This window comes from Malaya genurostris, chromosome 3, assembly GCF_030247185.1.
Source record: "Malaya genurostris strain Urasoe2022 chromosome 3, Malgen_1.1, whole genome shotgun sequence".
Lineage (NCBI taxonomy): Eukaryota > Metazoa > Arthropoda > Insecta > Diptera > Culicidae > Malaya > Malaya genurostris.
In genome coordinates, this window is record NC_080572.1 from 69,492,689 (window position 1) to 69,515,201 (window position 22,513).

General features: G+C 38.5%; 1 protein-coding gene across 8 annotated transcripts in view; it reads left to right on the plus strand.

Annotated features, from left to right (window-relative positions):
• Window positions 1–22,513, plus strand: part of LOC131437791 (uncharacterized) — a 123,788-nt gene that overhangs the window by 34,563 nt on the left and 66,712 nt on the right. For all 8 annotated transcript variants that reach the window (XM_058607373.1, XM_058607370.1, XM_058607371.1 and 5 more), the window contains exons 3-5: window positions 2–251; window positions 13,505–13,559; window positions 13,656–14,480. In XM_058607373.1, the coding sequence (XP_058463356.1) occupies window positions 2–251; window positions 13,505–13,559; window positions 13,656–14,480 (1,130 nt within the window). The remainder of the gene's footprint in view (window position 1; window positions 252–13,504; window positions 13,560–13,655; window positions 14,481–22,513) is intronic.

The following is a 22,513-nucleotide window of genomic DNA, read 5'->3' on the forward strand; positions in this document are numbered from 1 at the left end:
GTCATTCGCTGTAAAGATCTACAACGATCGAACGGGAACACGATAAACGCCTACGTCAAGGTTGCTGTGACGAACCCAACAAATCCGCTAACCGATCATGGCTTTCAACGGACGGCAGTTCATCGAAATTCCAACAAACCTGTTTTCGATCATCGATTTGTTTTCGATCTAGGATCAACTTCAGAAGCAGACCAAGAAGAAGACGTCCGTCGGATCCAACTGGCAGTGTGGCACCGGGACAGAGAGTGCAAGTAAGTACAATACGCTGTACATCATTGGACCCCTCGAAACGTAAACATTGTCAAGCACAAGCAACAATCTCGTGATAAACAGTCGGACAACGTGCTCGCTCGGTTGGATTGAGTTCCTTCGACGAACGGCACCCGAAATCCTGATGCACCAAGTGCGCATGTCTTTAGCTGGGCTAGCATTTGAGTTCCTCCCGAAACAGATTTTCTTCTCAATCGTGTCGCAGTTCTGCTCGCGGAAGGTCCCGTTTTTCGCCTTTCGAATCCTTGTCCAAAGTAACAGAAGACAAAATTTTCTTCCTTTTTGTGTCCGGAAAAGTGTCCAATTAGTAGAACATTTTAGCAATTTCCTAGTTAGTTAGTGCATAGGTAGTTGTTTTAGTGTAGTGTGTCAAGAAATTTAGAATCATAAGCCTAGAAAACAGCCTAACGAGCAGTGGCTGGGGTCTTTTTCTGTCCAGTGGTGCGTGCGTGTGTGTGTGTGTATGTCTTCATTCAATTCAGCCATTTTGAAACGGAGTTAGTACTCGAGCTACGAAAATTTTCTCGTTTGAATATTTCGTGCCACGGTAGTACTGCAGGTGCCTCAAAGTGCAGTGTTTGAAGGGATATTTTGCGGCGGCCGTTTGTTTTTTTGTTCGTGTGAATATTCGATGAATTCTCTGCCTTGTGGGTAAACGGATAAACGTGAAAAATCAATCACCGAAGGATTGGTTTTTTTTGTTGTGTGCACTACTAGTGTTCTGTGTTCTGGTTGACTTTATATAACCGAATCCGGGGAAACGAAAGGAAAAGCTGCTAGTTGTGGGTGTGAAGGAGAGTGTCGAGTGGTCCTGGAAAAGCGAAGAAGCAATAACAACCAGGACGAAGACGACGACGACGACCGCGTTAACGACAAGATATTCGGAATAGTTTGTAACGATAGCAGAAGATTCTGGCAGTGCAGGGAAATAGTGTGTGGGTGGGTTGAGTGTCTAATCAATCTGATGCCAGCTAATTTCTCTAGTTCCCATCAATCATTAGTGTGAAGAGGTGTGAAATCCAACGGTCCCAAGTGTGCTGCGGTTTGCCACTGCGCCACGGTTGTGAATAATTGATCTCCAGAGGATTACAGTGACCGGCGGTGAAAATCGTCAATGAATAGCAGCGGATTACTGGTGGATAACTCTGGCGTCTAGTCGACGGAAAAACGTAATTTATTTTTCCATTTCCCGATAGTTTAGCACGTTTGGTCCCGGTTCTGTTTGGGACCACGTCCGATACGCTCCGCCGGATATAGTGAAGTTGTCAATTTTCGATCACTATTACAACCACTGCTTGGGTATGTGCACGTGTTTTGGTGCCTGAAAGGAATGCGCGTCGTATGGAAATAGTATCACTTTTCGAACCTTGGAGAAATTTGGATTGTAGATCGGAGAAATATAGGCAAAAGCAAAGCCTTGGTATTACATTCCTGTAGAGGAATTTGACCTTCTGTTTCAACAGACTTCGCAGCCGATTCTTAGCGTACAGGTTCATTGCATGGCTAGTACTACGATCCTACTGACACTACGAATCCTTCCAGGTCGGGGCTCGAACATAGCGCAGCTGGCTTGTAAGACCAGTGCCCTATGCATTGAACCGCCAATTCGGGACAAATATTTATAAGGACATGTTCTGAAAATTTTCGATTTTTTATAACAAATAGCGAAACTTAAATTCTTTCCTCAATATGTTATGTTAATGAATTCTTCGATAATAGAAATGGAATTGAAGAGTATTATCATCATCAATTAGGGACTCTATCGCTCAACATCGTGTGGAAGAAGAAAGTTCTGTTCGTTCCTTGGAATTTGTGGTGGTTAAACACATAGAGAAATCATGTAAATTTACGTCTCGATAGATGCCCATAAAAGATGCGATCAATCGCAAATTTACAACGAAAAGCACGTAAAATGAATCATGCCACCGACATCACATCTGATTTATCTGAAATTGACATCGAAACTGTAGTAAAGCTCAATTTTATTGGATAATTGATGTAATGACATGTCATTACCTAAGAAAATACGACATGCTTGGATTTACGTCACGTGTAGTTTTGATTCTTTCTAATATCGTTTTCGCTTGAGAAAACTGTAACTGACCCAGGGTAGTGTCATCAAATAAACACTTTCCACGAAACTGAGTTGGGTTCGCACAAAGACATCATATAAACAAGATATCCAGCTCTTGCATTTCCCGAACAAATCTTTGGCAACGTCCTTTTTTGCGAACATGGCGCCCTCAGGTGAGTCCGCATCGAATCTCTTATATAGAAGTAGGGGAGAGAAATGTCAAACTCGTGCGCGCCAAAATAGCAGCACTGTGGCACCCATATAATTGACATGATATGTTGAATGTGATGCCGGGCGATGACGTTGCTGAACTGAAGATTGGTTCCGCTCCAAGCTGACAGGGTCTGATTCGCAGTTAACAACGGAGGTGGGAGCAACCTCGATATAGAAATCAGGTTCGAAACTGACTCGATTTTCAGTTCAATTACGTTGAAACTAGGTTCGAAACTGGTTTCAAACAAACGGTAATTAAGGTGAAAACTAGGTTGAGTTTGGCATCAACCGAAAACGACATAAGAGAGCACATAAAATGAAAAAAAGGCAAATTATCGTCTCGATAGATGCACATCACAAACGATCAAGAATTTACAAGCTAAAAGATGTAAAACTGTGTGATATCATAAATTTAACTGCCAATATAACTGAATTTGGCATTAAACAAGACAGAAAATTAATGTCCTTATCGCTTGAGATAACTGAAACTGATCCAGGGTAGATGCCTCAATCAAACGCTTTTCACGCAACTGTGTTGGGTTGGCCTTGAACAGCGGGGTATAAATAAAATTCGATATAGGAATCAGGTTCGAAACTGACTCGAGTTTCAGTTCAATTACGTTGAAACGAACGAAGGAACGGTTTGCCAGCAGTTAGAGAGGAAACTGGGTTGAGTTTGGCATCAAGTAAAACCGACATTAGGTTTAAATGTCAATTGATATCATACACTGAAAATCGAGTTTACCATTTTTTAGGGAGCATTGTTGAGCTCTTCTATAAGCTATCCAAAATAAGGTAGGAAAAAAGGTTTGGCTACCACCCAAATTTTGGGTAAATAACCGAAAACTCTTTCTGTGGTTAGCAACTGATGATCGTTATATACTCTATCTTTGACTTGATCGTAAAAAAGCAAGCAAGCATTGCCAAAGTTGTCATGACAATCTTACATTTACCTAAATATTGAGGTCATCACTTGTTAGTCTGGTTTATGTAAAGCAAAGCCTTGGTATTACATTCCTGTAATGGGATTTGACCTTCTGTTTCAACAGACTTCACAGCCGATTCAGAGGGCACAGAACCATTGCATGGCTAGTGCTACGATCCTACTGACACTACGAATCCTTCCAGGTCGGGGCTCGAACATACGACAACTGGTTTGTAAGACCAGCGCCCTTTGCATTGAACCGCCAACCCAGGACAATTTAGAATACGCTAATTACCTAAAAATCACAGAGATGCACATCATGAGTAATTTTCAATGTTTTAAATGTCGTTTTCGCTTGATGCCAAACCTAACCTAGCTTCCACTCTAAATGTCAAACCGTTTTTTGAAGCTAGTTTTCAAACCGTTTGTTTGAAGCTAGTTTCGACGTTATTGAACTGAAATTCGAACCGGTTTCGAACCTGATTCTTATATTGGGTTTTACGCATACCCTGAGCGAACCCAACACAGTTTCGTGAAAAGTGTTTGTTTGAGGAACCTACCCTGGATCAGTTTCCACGTTTTCAATCGAAAACGACATAAGAAAATCGTAGTTTCGATTTATATCAATGAAGAACATTATAAATCTACTTTTGATAGTGCGTCAAATTACATCAAAGTTCCACATTTCACATTCACCAGATCTTTTATTCACACTCGGTACTTATTTTTGTTAATTAAATCGGACAAATCATTCTAAAGACCAACAATTGAAGGCTAAATAATCAAACTCTAACTGAAAGCTGAAGCGAAAACAATAAGTCTTCACATGAAGGTCGAATTAAAGAAGGCATATTTTGATGGAAACTATTTTTTGAGCTTCATCGATCCTTTTATCAGAAGAATGGACACGTTTTCTTCCTTCCTGATGTTATTTTGGGACAGTATAGTATTCAGAGTATATGTAATAGTGTTTTTCGCTTATCGTGAACTTTACATGGGTTGTGATTTCTGAAAATTACCAATTTTGAAACAGTACCGAATTACAAGAAATGTTTCTAGCTTTGGTAACGGTTTCGTAATGCTTACTGCTTTAGGTTGATGGTTTCCGGTGATAAAACTCCATTGTAGTTTACGTTTCAGCTTACTTTTAATTCAGACGTCTTCAGAAATTTTACCCAATTTTACTTCACTCCCTCATTTGGGTCGAAAGCTAACTAACTACTCTCTTACTACTTATTTCACACTAAAGTTACAGTAGGTATATTACCGAACTTTCTGAGTGACTTCTTTCATCAAGTTTTGCACAGACTCCTTGTCGCAGAACTCAAGGTTGGATTATTCTGTTTAAAGCTGCCAACTGTCATTCGCGTCTTCTAAAGACTGTCCCAGAAAGTATGGACGCACTTTGATTTCGCTGTAAATAATTCACAAGTGTTAGATATTCAATTTTTTTCGATATACTGGTAATATTAGACTACAACAACAGAATATTATTCTCAACATTTGCTACTTAGCCATTATAGACTAGCTGGCGCACCTTCTTGCGAACGTTCCTCATTAAATTCCGTACAGACTTCTTGGCGACAATATTTGACACTTTTTTCCCATCTTTTTCCAACTGTTGATTAGTTTCGGCGGCCGAGACATGTTTCCTAAGATGTGCCTTCGTTAATGCCCAAAATTCCTCAATTGGTTGAAGTTGTGGCAATTTGGTGGATTCATGTCTTTTGGGACGAAAGTGATATTTTTGGTAGTATTCTATTCTACCGTTGATTTCGAGTAGTGGCAAGAAGCAAGATCTGGCCAGAGGACAACAGGATCCTTGTGGCTTCGAATCATGGGTAGAAGTCGTTTTTGTAAACATTCCTTGATGTATATTTCGCTGTTCATTGAAGCAGTGGTGATAAAGGGTTTCGAAATCTTACCGCAGCTATAAATGGCTTGCCAGACCATAGCTTTCTTTCAAATTTTTCGACTTCAATCGATATCTCGGACTGGTTCAACACTTGCTTTTCTCGCACCGTATAATATTGTGGTCCCGGCAAGGATTTGTAATTGAGTTTCACGTAGGTTTCATCGTCCATGATTATGCAGTTCAAATCTCCAGCAAGAATCGTATTGTACAGCTTTCGAACCCCCGGCCTGATCGATGCTTCTTGTTTCGGAATACGTTTTGGTTGTTTCTGCTTCTTATAGGTTCGAAGATTCAAACGTTCTTTAGCACGAAGAACATTTGACTTCGAAGTGCCCACGCCTTCAGTATACGTTTATCCAACTGAGGGTTAGCAGGACCTTTTTTTCGACCCGTTTTCGGTTTATCCTCAAAGGTGTTATCCTCACCGAACTTTCTGATTGCATTTGAACGGGGTTTTTCACTTACTCCTTCCGCTTTTGCTATCTTTCTCAGTGACAGTCCGCGTTCTGTGCACTATTTGTACACAATTTTTCTACGTTGTTCTGCTGAAAGTCCACGCATTTTGAAACAAACTAATGAAAACGAATAAACAACTGCACAAGTGGTTAGAGAAGAGTGTAAACAACAAGACGCAGCCATAAAAATTGACAGATTCTGAACCATTGCAAAAGAACAGCGACAAGTGAAGTTCATGCAAACATTCGAATTGGTAATAACCAATTCGAATGTTTACATGAACTTCACTTGAAGGCCAGTCTCTCATTTAATTGTAAGAGATATTTTGTTACTTCCAGAGATAAACTGACGGTGGTTAAACTGAGCTGCGATAGCGAAGGGTGTGTGTTAGAATGTGAAGTTTACTGCAGTAGAGTGCTCGTCAATGTGTGCACACATTCGATATCAATTGAATTGAATGAAGTTTTGCAGTTACTGAAGGTGGCTGAGTATTGGACATTGCACAAAAACAATAACCAAAGTTCCCGACCAGAAAAGCCTTACTAAACAAACGACATATACTGGGAACCAGTTCCAAATAACCAGATCTAAAATGGGTCTATCGTGAGAAAGATAGTTGGGAAAAAAGAAGGCTCTTGGCTGTAAATCAACAGGGTGCTTCTGAGATCCGGTTTCTTGAGATATTTAGAGTGGTTCTGAGCATAGTTGCGATATGTCAGTCAGGTCGAATGACCTTGGCGGACTGACCAAAATGATCGTCAACTGTAATCTGTACTGTGAAAGTGACTGTCGATACTGAGACACTCGATAGTTCTGTGACCAAGTACAAGTATACTCAGTCAAAGACAGGCGACGTTTTTTAATTTTCTCTCTCATTCTCCTATTGCCTGTTGAAGTAAAAAAAAACGATAAAATTCATTATTCATTGCAAAAAGTCATCGGACTTGATGTTTTTTGGAGTAAATGAATATATTTCAATATTTATTTAAGATTTGTAGAATCTGGTTGACAGCTGTCCAGTGACATAACATATCCAATCTTTATCATTCAATGTTGCTAATTGATAGTGACAGTTATCAGCTCTGGTAGTCAGGAGTTTGCTTTTTTATGCAATCTGTTTCTCATTGCGTAATAATGAAAAATTGATGATGACTCTACGTCATAACGAAAGTTAAGAATAAATCATGCCAATTTTTTCACAGGAAGCTCGGTTATATCGTAGTTTTCCGATAGGTCACCGTACCGCCCTGAAATTCACAAGTGACAACCGACATAACTCTACGAAATAGATGTTTTTTTTATTCCGGTGAACTCATTATTTTTTCAGTTCGTTTCTTGGTTTGGGCCGTACATTGTGCAATAAGTAATGGCTACACCTTACTCGTTTTGCCAATTTACCAGCACTGCACCAAACCGTCCTGTCCCATGTTTCTTGTTCTCTTTCACCGGCTAGATTTGATCGTCATTCTTCTGCAAAAACTTTTGGATGGTGTACTTTTTTATGGTTGCATTATTCATTTCCAGCACCCAACTATTCGGCAGGTTGTGCTACCTAACTAGCTGTTACTAGAGTATTTATGAAATCAGGTTACCTTCCCCATTCCTATGGGCGGATTTACTTTCTGCTTTAGAACTCGGAGTGCCGTTCAATATCGTTGTGTGAGCGCCCGACTTATTAGAGCTATCGGCAATGGAAATGACGGAAAGGTCAATGATATTCCCACCTGGCATCGGAAATACGTTACCATGAAACCTTGACCGTTTTTATTCTGTTATTAGAACAAATGTTGCCGTTTTACAGTTGTGCGTAGCGATACAGTTTGTCTGCGGATATCAAATTATCTCATGAAAAATTAAACTCTTTCTAATTGAACTACTTATTTTTTTAAAATTAATCGATATTGACACGACGATAATGTACCAACAAATCCTATGCTTCTTGCTATATCTTATTATAAATGCAATATCCTTGGCATGCAAGAAAGCAAAGAAAAAAATCCATTTCATTTTGAATGGAAATGCCCTCATCCAACGGCAACACGCAAGCCAATGTTGTTGCAGCCCGTAGTGGACACTTGCTATCCGTCGAAAGGAATGTTAATTATGAATGTTGATAGGGAATTTCACCCATGTGATCCAGAATATGTCAATATTCGTGATGAGGTTTAATTATTAAACAACGGTGAACTTTCCGTTCCTAGACGCATTCTACTGAAGCAATGGACGACATAGCGACTGGCTGACTGCCAAATGCTTGTAGTTATCGCTTGTCAGATTGGACATGAACGGCGTCCGGCCGGAATCCATTTCCAATTAAAATGCTATCGATTTATTAGGTTCGAACGAGTGATACAACACGTCTCTTGGGTAATCGAAATTTGACTACTTCAACACACTAGTTTATAATCAATCACATTCAGTTACATACGCATGTCATTCCATATTCAGCACAGTAGCCCTAGTGCTTCGTAGTGCGTAGTATTGCTTCCCATACAGCACACCACTCCCTGGTTAGAACAACTTTGCCATCACAGCAACAGTAGACGCAAATGTCGTTCGTACTGCAGACAGTTGCGGGGATTCTGCGTGGGACGCCGGGGACACGTGACAACAAGAAGGTAAATTTTGATAAATGTCGCGCTGAAAAATCTGCCGGCCATCGGTTGAAGTTGGAGACGGTTCAGCGGCAGGATGGTTTCCACATCTGTCAGCAGTTTGTGCACAGTGTTGAACTTGCGGAAACCTTCGGACGTGGCTCACAGCCTACTGAACCAGGCGGGCACGGTAATGTCAATGGCAACAGTAGCATCGACAGCGTAGATGGTAGTGCTGACAGCATAGGATGACGCACGGCTAGTCCTGTTGCTGGTGGCGATGAAAACAACTTTAGCACCAAAGGCGATGGCAAGGTTGGCAGCAACGACAACAGCATCAGCAGCGACCGAAAGTGAGTGCCATCGGTGTCGTACGTTGGTGTGTGGGTGGGCTGGTGTATGTGTTTGTGTACCATTGGTCGTGGTAATATTTGATGTTTATGAGTGTCAATTCCTAGAATGAAAGAGGAGGAGGTTATTGTTGTTTCGATTGTCGGTCGTGATAATGCACGTTCATTGATATTGTCTCCGATCAGAGAAAATACCTAAGGCCTTCGAATGTCAACTGTTGGAAAATGTTATTGTAATGAGGGTCACGTAACCGTACATTCTAGGAGATCCATGGGTTAATCGTTTAGACATTTTGTTTACGGATTATGTTTTTTGTGTGGTATTTTGTGAATTTTCCTTTTTTGTCATGTGCATTTTCGCGAGAGGAAAATTGAATATAAAGTTTCATTCCTGTTCCTTATTTCGTCTCGACTACGACTTACTTTACTATGGGGCGACTTTTCAAAATTTACCCTATACAAGAGTGGGTAGAATTTAATCGTGAATTACTACTCTTGTCATACTCAATCCAACTACATATGTTTTTCTCCATACTATCGGAATTATGATCAGAAATTTGTGATAAATTTTTCAGTCGTACGAAATAACCACAAATAACTCAAAATTATAGTTCTCTAAAGTTGTTTATTTCAACTAGTATTGAAGAGAAAAATTCATGACACTTGTTTGTCTTTCTCGTGCTCGGACGACGGGTTTGATGCAGTGAGTGACATGGTATTTTCGGGTTACCAACTGATTAGGTATAAAATGTAAAAATTGACACGTTTCATTCTTCATAGCCTGCGCAATTGACTTTTGATATTGGTAAATTAATTACTAAACAACTTTTTAATATTTCTTCCATTGAAATTACCCTAACTCGTACCGTGTGTACTTCTGCAGGCGAACAATTTGCATCTGTCTTTTGACCAGAATTGATTTATGTGTTAGAATTAGTGTACCGTGAATTTGTCGTAATCATACTCAGATGACGTAAATTTACGCCACTTTTTTTCTCAGCGTGCCTTAGAATGACTTCTTGTGTTGTTCCAACCCACTTAGAAAAAAAAAACGTTCAACGGTGGTCCTTCATTGGTCCAATACGTTTGATCATTGGTCCAATGAAAGTCCAATCAATCGTTCAACGGGAGGCCAACACGGGACCTTCGTTTGCCGATTTTGAAACAGACCGTTGAACCGAATGCCATTTTTTTCGTTCAACAAACCCGGCAGACAGAGGTCCATTGTTGAGCCATTTTTAACATGAGGAGTTGGAGTCCCGTTGGACTAGTTTTACTGCAGTTTTTCTGAAGTTTTTTCCACTTATTTATTTAAACTAACAACACATACCTGCACAATACTTCTACTTCACGTAGAATAACAAAAAATTTTCTTTCTATGTAAAGGTAACACTTATTTTCACACTATTTTTTAAAGAGAAAAAACAACAACAAACCGTTCCAGCAAATTGAACGAATATTTCGTGCAATATGTCGTTCAACAAGCGCTCAAAAACCAACAAAATTGAACGGCCTGCTGAGAGGGAATGTATAGCCGCAGTTGTTTCTCACTCGGTGTAAACCCGTCAAAACCACACAAAGTATTTTTTCTGCTACCCTACTTATAGAGTAATGCCATCGAAATGCAATCAAATTATTACAATTATTGACGAATGCGCATTCTTTAAGATTTGGCAAAATCAATGCTTAAATTTGTCACATCACGAAAGAATACAATCCAACTGTCTTATCTACGTTATTTTTACTGCCTCATTCGTATATGATCGCATTCGAAACAAACGAAAAGAGAGGAAGCATTTTTGTCTTTCACGACAACAAAGGAGTGTATCGATTTATACGTCACTAGGTTTCCTACGACAAGACGAAACCAAAATATAATTTGCACGAAAATTCAGCCAAATTTCAGTTTTCATTCTTTTTTCAGTATACTGAATATCTGTGAATTTTGGCTATACTGAGAGTCCAAAAAATTCTGAATCAAAGTTTTGAATTCTAGAACTAAAACCTAAAAACCCCCCAGTCAACTCGGTTGGAATTTAATTCGGAATTCGTGGAGCTCGAATCAAATTCCAGATTCAGCATATCATGTCAATTGTATGGGTGCGCAGTGCTGCTATTTTGGCGCGCACGAATTTGACATTTCGATCGTCCCACGACAAAAGGGCCTAACTGAAAATGACAGTTTCTCTGTGTTTACTTTTTCTTTCACGATTTACCGAACTGATTTTATATTTGACGCTTTACTCTTCGATAAACTTTCAATGTACAACTACAAGGTTTCGATTTATATTGAAAACTTTAGAGAAATTGCAATAATGGCTCCGTAATAATCAAAAGAGAAAGTAAACAAAGAGAGGCTCTCATTTGCAGTTAGGCCCTTTCGTCGTGGGACTATCGATTTCTCTCTCCTTGTTCTATGTACTAGATTCGATGCGGGCTCGCCTGAGGGCGCCATGCTCGCAAAAAATAATGTTGCCAATGATTTGTTCGGGAAATGTGAGAGCTGGATATCTTATTAAAGTTATTGCTGGATCATTGTTTTCTGTCATTATCGATTCTCGAGACTTCGGTTGAATATCGATACTGCACAGTATACGATTCATATTGGAAACTGAAAATGACGGAAAAGGGTAAATGAAAGAGAGAATAAAATATTGAAACTACTATTTCGCTTTTATCGCTGACTGGACAAGAATTTCGATCTCAAATTTTGCAAGCGGAGCTGAGAGTGACATTTGTTTTTCGCCATTGTCGCCTACTTTGAATCAATGAAAATGACTTTAATTATTGCGAACTTTATACTTGATTAAATTCGAGGAAATTATTCGCACAGTCCGTTTCGCGCAGTACCATACAAATACGCTCAGTATACGCTCAGTATATGACATTTTTCGAATTTACGTATCTTTCGAGCACTTGCTCGCTAAAATCTTCATTTTTTTAAAGTACCACTGAAGCAGTTTGATTGCACAAACTTTTTTAAAACGACTTAAAAATTTGACTTGGTATCCTTGATGCAAAAAGCATGTGGTTATTGTAATATTAGTGTGCGAACAAAAAGTCGCTAGAGTCTTAAAATTCACAGCATTTGAAGAATACTGCAGCCTAGATCTGTTGTTAAGTTTTTTTTTGTTCAAATAAACGATTTGGTGATCATTTAGTAAAGTTCGCTTCCAAGGATTCCAACACGAAATTCATCTAGTGGTACTAAACGATTTTCCAAATTCGATAATTAACGCTCCGTAATTTATGTCGAATACAGAATATCCAGAGAGGAAATTTGTTTATTGTGAAGAATTTCCAGAAATTTTATAGTAGAAAATCTGCTTCGGATGAAATTTGGCGAATGTGTGATATTTCTCTATTCTCAAGTATTTATCTTACATCAAACACTTGACCTTCACTGTCCTGACCGTCTACACGGTTATATAACCATACTCAAACTCATTCTAGTAATTACATAACTCAGAATACTGCAGGATTGAGAGACCAATTCGACGGAAGGATGATTATTGAAAAGGGTGAATGTATTTTTGTATGATTTTTTTAAAACATTGTAGCTCGGAAGCTGTAATTTGTATAAAAATGATGTTGAAGAAAAGGCAGTAGAAAAGTGCCGAAAATTACATTTTCGTAACCAATGTGGATACCTCGCCTTTTAATACGGCACCAATGTGGATCGTGAATGAAATTGGAAGAAAAAATCAACCCATGTAAAAACTTTTCTGGAGTGCGTGTCTCAAATGCAAATAAATGGTAATCTGAAGGGGCTACGGCTGGTGAGTTTGCCGCATACGATAGCACTTCCCATCCTTTGTTTGCTTCCACCCTGGTTGCGAAAGATAAGACGAAGCATTATCAAACTGGAATATCGCTTTCCTCTGCCTGGTGCCATATTTTAGTCGTTTGAATGTAATTGCTCGGTTCCAATCGATCATTTATTGTTTGTTGCGTTGAGTAATGACTAATTAACTCACTTTAGTAGCTTATAATATATACCACCCCGCTGATCCCACCAATTGGCTACTTATCAATTTGATTTTTGGGTTTGCTGATGATAAATATCCCTTGATTTTTTTGCGCTTTGGATTCATAAATAGATACACATTTCATTACCTGTCACAAATCGATACGGAAATGGCTTTCTTTTGTGCCTTTTTAGTAGCGATTTGCAAATGGTTCGACGGATTTCTTGCAGCTCTTCGTTCAATGCATGTGGTACCCATTTCCCTGTCTTGTGCTCTTTTAATCTTTGGGACCCATTTGAGACCTCAGTACCTACTGTACGCTAAGAATCAGTTGCGAAGTCTGTTGAAACAGAAAGGTCAAATTCCAGAAAAGGTTGGTAATACCAAGAATTATACTTTGACTTTCATGCATAAATACATCCCTTGCTTTCAAAAATCAGTCTTGATTCAAATTAACCTCTCCGTCCATGCAACCCAAACAGTTTGCCATACTGAAGACGTGTGTCAAGTTTCATCCAAACTAGATTATGCGAAGGATCCAACGACTTACTACCCATTTTTGGAACTGCTACATATGTTCAAAGAATTAGATGCTCATTCAACATAACCTGTAATTATTTGAGGAACTTCTTATTGTAGAACGTTGCTTGTGCTTCTATAAATGCTTTTCTCGTTCTCCAATAACCTTTTGTTCGTCCTGTTACTAAATCTAATATTTTTGTTTATTTTTTCTCAACAGACGCAGCGAATTCCTAGGATGTATGTCATTCCCACTTAGAAATGCAATCCAACAGGTCAGTATGAAAACATTTGCAACCGGAAACTGTTTCGGAAAGCTTCCGTTCTGGTCCTCAATCTAACAGCCCTGTTTTGTTCTTCTATCTCCGCAGGAAATTAATGGCAATTACAAGCTTCAACCGCAGTCGTGTTTGACGAATCCTACTCCGCCGATACCAGCCGATATGTGCGAGTACTCACAGTCCAGCGTTGACGAGATTGTCAGCGTTGTGGACGGTGGCTCAACGGTACCAGCTGGTGGTATGATACCGGTGGGTTCCGGTGCTCCGGAGCCCATTAGCTTAAGCAAGAAGGCTCTGCACCAACGGGATGCGGACGAGAATTTGTTTCTTCGCTTCCTGGAGCTGGATCCACCGCTGGAATCCGGAGGTGTTCCCGCTACTCCACGACGCAGCTCGATTAGTTCGAATAAACCAAACCCCGGTCGTACTCCATTTACGATAACCAAACGATTGATTCGTGTGGCCGACAAGGGCTTCGGATTTTCGATAGTGTGGACTCATCCGCCACGCGTGGAAAAGGTTGAAGCTGGATTATCAGCTGAAAAGGCAGGCATTCTGCCGGGAGATTACGTAGTATTTGTAGATAAGCACAACGTTGTTACGATGCCCGAGCTGGATGTACTGAATTTGATCAGGACACAGGGCAACACTCTACTATTGGAGATTTTCCGTCGGCCTCAACGACCCACCAATGGACTTCGGCCGGGAAGTGTCGTAGCGGCTTCCACTAGTAATTTGATCAACTTTGCACCATTCAACGCTCAGGTCCAGCTTCATCAGCAGCATCTACAAGATGAGGAATCCTCACTCAAGCCGTCCATCGTCCCCGCCCGATCCTCAACTGCTTGCTCCAATATTTCGATTGAAACCGCCAAGCGGAAACTCAATCTACCGCAAGTGACGTTCAGCAAAGAGGTAGGTAAAGGTGTTCTAGTCTAGCGGCACTTTTACCTTTGCCAATTACAGTAGAAATTCAGCTTCTAAGCACTCTCTAGTGAAATATCTGTCAAACAGAAACCCATCGAAAGGTTAAGAGATTTAAACATCTGTACATATAATATCAGCAAACTACACCCCAGTTCCAAAAAAAAAAAATGAAATACCTTTTCATTCACAATCCATTTTAATTATTTTATACCAATACTGTAGATATACTTACCAAACAAATAAGACTAAATTCCTTTCATGAACTGCTCATGGCACAAAACATTCGGAAACTTACGCTTTTATTTTAGTACAACTCAAACTCTACCACTCAGGTTTGAGTTCAAACACTTTTCTTCGATCTGAAAGACACCAGTCGAAATAAATTCTTATTCCTGAAGTTCACATTTATTCTAAATCCCTACATCGAAAACTTATTTTACCTAAAACCATTAGTACATGCGCCATATTGCTGTGTCGTGTTGGTAGTGTATTCGCTGCCATGACCACGACACCGATAACCAACTGGTGTCCTCTTCTTTGTGACGATTAGTTTTCAATGGTTCAGATTCGCTCCTCGTACAGATTGGACTATTTTCGGAAAATTGCAATAAATCAAACAGCTGAGTTCCATTTACCGGTTTCACTGTTTGTAATTGAGATAGCTAAATTATGTACAAATAAAGGAGAGTTTGGTGAGAAATGTAATCAAAATTATGCTTAGGTTTGAGAAAGGATTGTCTAGAGTCTACTTACGAGCGGGACGAGTTTAACCATTTCGATACCAATCGGTCACAATGTGTAAATAGCTAGGAGAAATTATAGTCGTAAGCCTTTACATTAGATAAGTTATTGTTTCGTTTGTAAGTATCGATTGAACATAAAACCCATCGCGTTAGGTAGTTAATTTTGCGAAGCCATATTTTCGCCACCCGCCACCAAGCCACGTGTGTAAATATGGGCAGCCTACTGCTGTTGGGTGCAAAACTATGGTTTTGTGTTGCATTTCTTTTTTTTTTGTTTACTTTTATTTCAATTTGTGTCGATTTTATTTTTACTTTTTAGTTGAAGCCCTGTTAACTTATTGTCGTGTTAAATTATTTGCTTTCACATGTACTCGGTTGTTTTCGACAGAAGTCACCAGCGACTATTTCCATTATGAACTATTACTGTATCGCGTGTTATTGATTAGTATTGTATCAAGTGCTCGTTTTTATTGCCTCGGAAACCAATATTTATGTTGTGCTCGAACTGGAAGTATATTTTAATACTAAGTGTAAATAAAAGCTGAAAATATTGTTTATTGAATAATTTTGTTGTGTTGTTTTTCATTTTATTCGGTCACATTGTTTCCCTGTTTAATCCACATACAATTCTCACGCGAAAAAGATATTTCGGTTCAAACTTTACGATTATTAATTATTCAGGTTAACTGCGTGAAAGGTGATAATTGTACTAATCATCCCCAACCCGGTGAACGACCACAATTGGATTAAAATGCGGAAAGAGAAACAGTGCGACTCATATCAGAAAGAAAAAGCGGTCGCCATGAGCATTGTGAACTTTTAAAACATCTTAATAGAAACTTTCAAACGCGTTTAAAATTTACGAAATTGATTCTGGAATTTCTGAGAAAGCTTCGCATATTTAAAAATTACTGGGTTATGTACGAGACACAACCGATCACGATGGCATTGAAAATGCACAAGAGATCCTCTCTACCGCATCGAGTGTAACCTTACTTGAACCTTTCTAAGGATGACAATGGAATTCGGTACAGGCTGCTATTGACACAATACCGCAAAACTCAATAACCGGTAGCGACTCCTACAAATGAAAAATGGAACCAAGAAAAGGTGGATTCTTTCGGAAATTTTCATGTCGGCAGCTGTTATTGGTCACTACGGAGATTCGGTTGGACTTTTAGTGTCAATTATTATTATCAACAACAAATATAAGCGTGCATTATTGGAACGATAACTTGAGACGAAAATAATAGTTTATCTGAGACAATACACCAAAGCATCGCTATAATTGCTAAAAGCAACGATTTGAGGTTCCAATTGCTTTCTCATCAATTTCATTCGCCTGATTTGACTTCTTCGAACTATGATGACCTACAAATTAAAATAGTTCGAAGCAGTGATTCCCAAACTGGTCCCTACAGCTACATTAGCTCATTTTCAGTGGGTAGTAAAATCAAAATGGCAATGAGTCGCAAATAGTAGGCTTCGGTACTTGAAAAATCTTTCTGGGAAAGACCCTGAGTAACATGTAAAGAATGTCCCAGAAAGTATGGACGCACTTTGATTTCGCTGTAAATAATTCACAAGTGTTAGATATTCAAATTTTAATCGATATACTGATAATATTAGACTACAACAACAGAATATTATTCTCAACATTTGTTACTTCGCCATTGTCGACTAGCTGGCGCACCTTCTTGCGAACGTTCCTCATTAAATTCCGGGCAGACTTCTTGGCGACAAGTTTTGACATTTTTTTCCAATCTTTTTCGAACTGTTGATTAGTTTCGGCTGCCGCGAAATATATGTATATTTCGCTGTTCATTGAAGCAGTGGTGATGAAGGGTTTCGAAATTTTACCGCAGCTACAAATTGCTTGACAGACCATAGCTTTCTTACCAAATTTGTCGACTTCAATCGATGTCTTGGACTGGTTTAACACTTGCCCTTCTCGCACCGTATAATATTGTGGTCCCGGCAAGGATTTGTAATCGAGTTTCACGTAGGTGTCGTCGTCCATGATTATGTAGTTCAAATTTCCAGCAAGAATCGTATTGTACAGCTTTCGAACCCTCGGCCTGATCGATGCTTCTTGTTTCGGAATACGTTTTGGTTGTTTCTGCTTCTTATAGGTTCGAAGATTTAAACGTTCTTTAGCACGAAGAACATTTGACTTCGAAGTGCCCACTTTTTTGGCCACATCCTGAACTGAAACCTCCTTCTTTTGCTCGAACGTCTTCAGTATATGTTTATCCAACTGAGGGTTAGCAGAACCTTTTTTTCGACCCGTTTTCGGTTTAACCTCAAAGGTGTTATCCTCACCGAACTTCCTGATTGCATTTCGCACGGCTTTTTCACTAACTCCTTCCATTTTTGTTATCTATCTCAGTGACAATCCGCGTTCTGTGTACCATTTGTACACAATTTTTCGACGTTGTTCTGCTGAAAGTCCACGAATTTCAAAACAAACTGATAAAAACGAATAAACAACTGCACAAGTGGTTAGAGAAGAGTGTAAGCAACAGGACGCAGCCATAAAAATTGACAGATTCTGAACCATTGCGAAATGGCAGCGATTTTTGGTTGCGTCCATACTTTCTGGGACAGTCTTTATTTGATTTATTTCGCAATATCTAGTCAGATCGAAATAAATTTTTGGGATTTTTATATGGGATCAGAAGTCCTTTCATTTGAAATTTAATTTATGAATATCGGTAAAACCATCTCAGTGAAAATTAACTGCAAATTTCACTAATTTGTTGCGAATATCATCCTTTAATTCCGGAGCCGAACATTGGATACTTTATGTGAGAAAGCGAGATCTATCGTTTTAAGTTGTAAAAATTGGTCTATGGTGCACATTTGCGTTACGTTATTTCGAGCAGCTATGGTGTAACGCACAGTCGAAACATTCAGTGAGAAAAAATCGTATTCTTTATGATTATTACGTCACCATGCATTTTTTAATCTTCTGGAGAAAGCTTCCACAGCAGGAAATATGTTAGAACTATGAGATAAAACTACAAGGATCAGCCCCATGGGGTTGTTCGGACCATTGATGTGGAACAAGGCAACCAAAATTTCTATTGATCTACAATCAAACAGTTCAATCAATCGTCACTCTTTTGAATCCGCAATTGCACGAGAGTATGCTTAGATTGATCTTGATTACGAACCAAAACCGAACATTGTTTGTTTTATAGCCGACGAAATTACACCAATATCCCAAATGTATGCAATTATATCTTAGACCATACTTGCGATATGATATTTAAGCTCCCGCTCAGCAGGCCGTTCAATTTTGTTGGTTTTTGAGCGCTTGTTAAACGATATATTGCACGAAATATTCGTTCAATTTGCTGGAACGGTTTGTTGTTGTTTTTTCTCTTGCAAAAATAGTGTGAAAATTAAGTGTTACCTTTACATAGAAAGAAATTTTTTTGTTATTCTACGTGAAGTAGAAGTATTGTGCAGGTATGTGTTGTTAGTTTAAATAAATAAGTGGAAAAAACTTCAGAAAAACTGCAGTAAAACTAGTCCAACGGGACTCCAACTCCTCATGTTAAAAATGGCTCAACAATGGACCTCTGTCTGCCGGGTTTGTTGAACGAAAAAAATGGCATTCGGTTCAACGGTCTGTTTCAAAATCGGCAAACGAAGGTCCCGTGTTGGCCTCCCGTTGAACGATTGATTGGACTTTCATTGGACCAATGATCCAACGTATTGGACCAATGAAGGACCACCATTGAACGTTTTTTTCTAAGTGGGTTTCTTTTCGCCAAGCTTGTGTTCAAGTTTTGTATGAAAGCAGTTATTTTTATAGCATTAAGTTTCTCTACCATTCTGCGATTTCGGTTGGAACGATAAACTTTTTCTCATTATCAATCGAGTTCACCTTATATAAATTAGAAATTAATCTTAAGCATTCAAACTTTACCATGGGGGATTTCTCAGGCGAAACGACATTACATGGAATTTCATCCGAGCTTGCATGACACAAGATCAGAGCTTACCAATTAAAACTTCTAATCGTTTTATGGCAGTTTTTGTCTTACTGTCTAGTAACAACCTACCTCTAGCATGCTACGCGTAGGACTGAAACGTTAACTATAGGAACCGTGCACGAGGGCGTAGTTTAGTGGCCGGCGACGACAGCGCACGAGGCGGCGAGTAGAAAAAATAATGCTACCATAGCAAAACTTTGAACTGAGTTTGAAAATGCTTTCTAGCGTATTTTCTCTGCGGATTTTTTTCCGAACCCTATCGAATTATTCACGTGTGGTGCGAACGATTGTTCAACATCAACTGACTATTAAATTTTGAATCGAATTATTCATTCTGTATCTAACTGTGACCACGTCATTTTCTGTCATTGCAGTTGGATTTGTGTCTAATATTTGTCATATTCACTCAAATTCAAACACTCAAACGATGATTTTTTAATCGACTTGACCGGAAACACTGAAAAATATCTTACTAAAACATTCTAATTTCAGACTATTAGTACAAATTGCTTCTGTGTAATTTCTTTTTATACTTTCATTCAAAGAAAATACCCCAATAAAAGGTTAAAATATTTTTTAAATGAAGTAAGTTTATCTCGAAGTTATTCTTACTTTCACTGAATTGCAATTATTACACCACTTGCTATTATTTTATTTTCAGAGCAAAATAGACCCAAATAATTTTCCATCCGTCAAACTTTGAAATGGGCCACAGTTTTAGATAAATTTAACTACTCGATAAAAAATAACTGCCCGACTGTCAAATTTTAACTAAAAGTTCAAATAATTCGCAGGATGGTCCATACTCTCAGAATGGAGAAAGAAAATAAATTGTAATTGTAAAAAAGCTAGCAATCTCGCGAGTAGTTTGACGTATATTGAAAATACGAGTCACGAAGCTAACAACAAATAATCATTTTATTGAATCGCTGTACTGTTTTACCTTTCTCATATAGAAAGGTTATACAATCACTTAAAAATCGACTAGTAAAAATTGGCCAAGTGTCATATGCCATTCCACTCAGTTCGTCGAGCTGAGCAATCTATCTTTGTGTGTGTGTTTCTCGAAAATGACTTAATTGATGTTGACCAACTTAGATTCAAATGAAAGGTCTCATGGTTCTACATGGAATTCTTGAATTTCATCCGGATCCGACTGTCGGTTCCGGAATGATACGGCAAAGTGTGTTAAAAATAGTGTACGTCACTTGAAGAGTCGAAACGAAAAAAGTAAAAAGTTTCACTCACTTACTTTTACATTTAGTCCGGTATTCCTAATCTTAGGTTCAAATGAATGATCTACCGAAAATTAAACATATTTTTCGGTTGCAATTAAAATCATGTTAGTTGACGGCCATACGAACCAACTTCGATTATACGTTCTCGGGTTCCAGTGCCCGAAATACCTACAATAGTGGAACTCACTTCGTTTTCTCAGCGATGTCAGAGAACTGTTCCATTCTGTAGGTTATACTAGTTATTGCACAAATAATCTCTTCGGTTTATTTTAAGAATCGGAGAGAAATGTTTTTAATAGTATACCACAGTATTATATATGAGAATATGATTGATGTGCGAAAAAGATCATTACACCACTATGTTGTATTAAAACAGGTTTTTGACTGTTTCATTCAGCGTGAACATATGGTAACAGTGTAAAGCTATGGTAGAGTTTTTTCGCCTATTCGCCACTAATGGCGCTACTTGTAATCGTGCACGGTCCCTATAATTTCGCTTCTATTTACAAATTCGCGTGCTTCCAACAGTTTCGCTTTTGCATCGATTGACCAATCAGAGCGATGCTTTCACTTTGATATATCGCTTACTGCTTCAAAATCGTCGTCTATGGCAGGGAAATTCGGTATGCCGGAGATTTTTAGCAGACAAAATACGACACTGCTCGCTACTAATCGAAATTGAAATCATTTATAATTGAAAATACGTACGATCAAATCGAATCTTAGAAATATTTCCAATCAAGTAATGAAATAATATTAATAATTGATACGAAATATACTGAGCTGTAAGTGTTTAAAACCTGACCATATTTCTACGTGTATTTTTCCTTCAGTTTCTGATTTGCATCCCTATATAGAAAATAAAGATGTGTTCCACATCAAAAGAAGCATCATTTCCGCCAGTCAAACATCTACGCAATTTGATCGATCGTGTTCGAATATGTCTCTTCGAACACGCTATCCAGGTTGAACTTCCCAATTCAGTGTTGTATTTCCAATACCGGCCTTAATACTAAACTGCCGCCATGCACCAAATGCATACAAAACCAATCAAACCGAAAACGAAACGGAAGATAAACAAATTTATTATTTCCTTGTTTGAACACGACTGAGGCGCAGTGATTGCTACCGGGATTCCTTGTTTGCACACCCTTTACAGTACAAATAAAACCAAAGCTTGCCACTGCATTAGAGTACACGATCATTTTTAATTGTGGCTTTTATTGCCCTAATATGCCACCGAAATATTTAGCTGCTTCGTTCGATTCGGTGCAGAAGCAAAAAAAGAGGTATAACATTTCCATAGCACTCACTCTTTAATCTGTGAAATCTGAATTCTTTCCCTTTTTCCAATCACGAATAGACTTTTATTTAGATGTTATGTATGAGGTCGCTTAGCAAGTTTGTGTGGCGAATATTTCTAGTTCTGGTGATATATTCTTGTGAGTGACGTAGCCAACAAATCAAATATCAGCCCAATATTTAACAGGCATTATCGCACCACTAGGTGAATTACGGGGAGAATTTTTTGGTCGTGTGGATATTTAAAAAAAAAGCGGGTTTAAAACCCCATTCCAACCTTCAAAAGCATGGTTGAGTGCAAATATATTCAAAAAACTCAAACTCAAAGATATGAAAATGAGATCATTTTTTTTTTTGAAAAGGTATCCTAAAGTGATCTATTAATTTTCTTTGGACAATGGCCCTAGAAATTAAACACATTGTTCCAAATTAAAGAGGGTATTTTTTGGAAAATTGGTATCTTATATACTGCTTTAATTGATGAGTTAAACAAGAACATAAATGCAAATTTCAGAAGACGAAATTCGAATATTTTTGAAGACATGGTTTTTGAATTTATTCGCGTCCAGCCATTCATTTGAGGTCCCTAAACTTCGAAGTTCGTTTCCTCAAAACTACTGAACCAATCGACATGAATCTTTTTTTTATTTTTTATTACTTTGAAACATACCTCTACAATGCAAAAAAGCTTGATTTTAATTTTTTGTTTTCAATGAAAAACAACAAGAAAACCC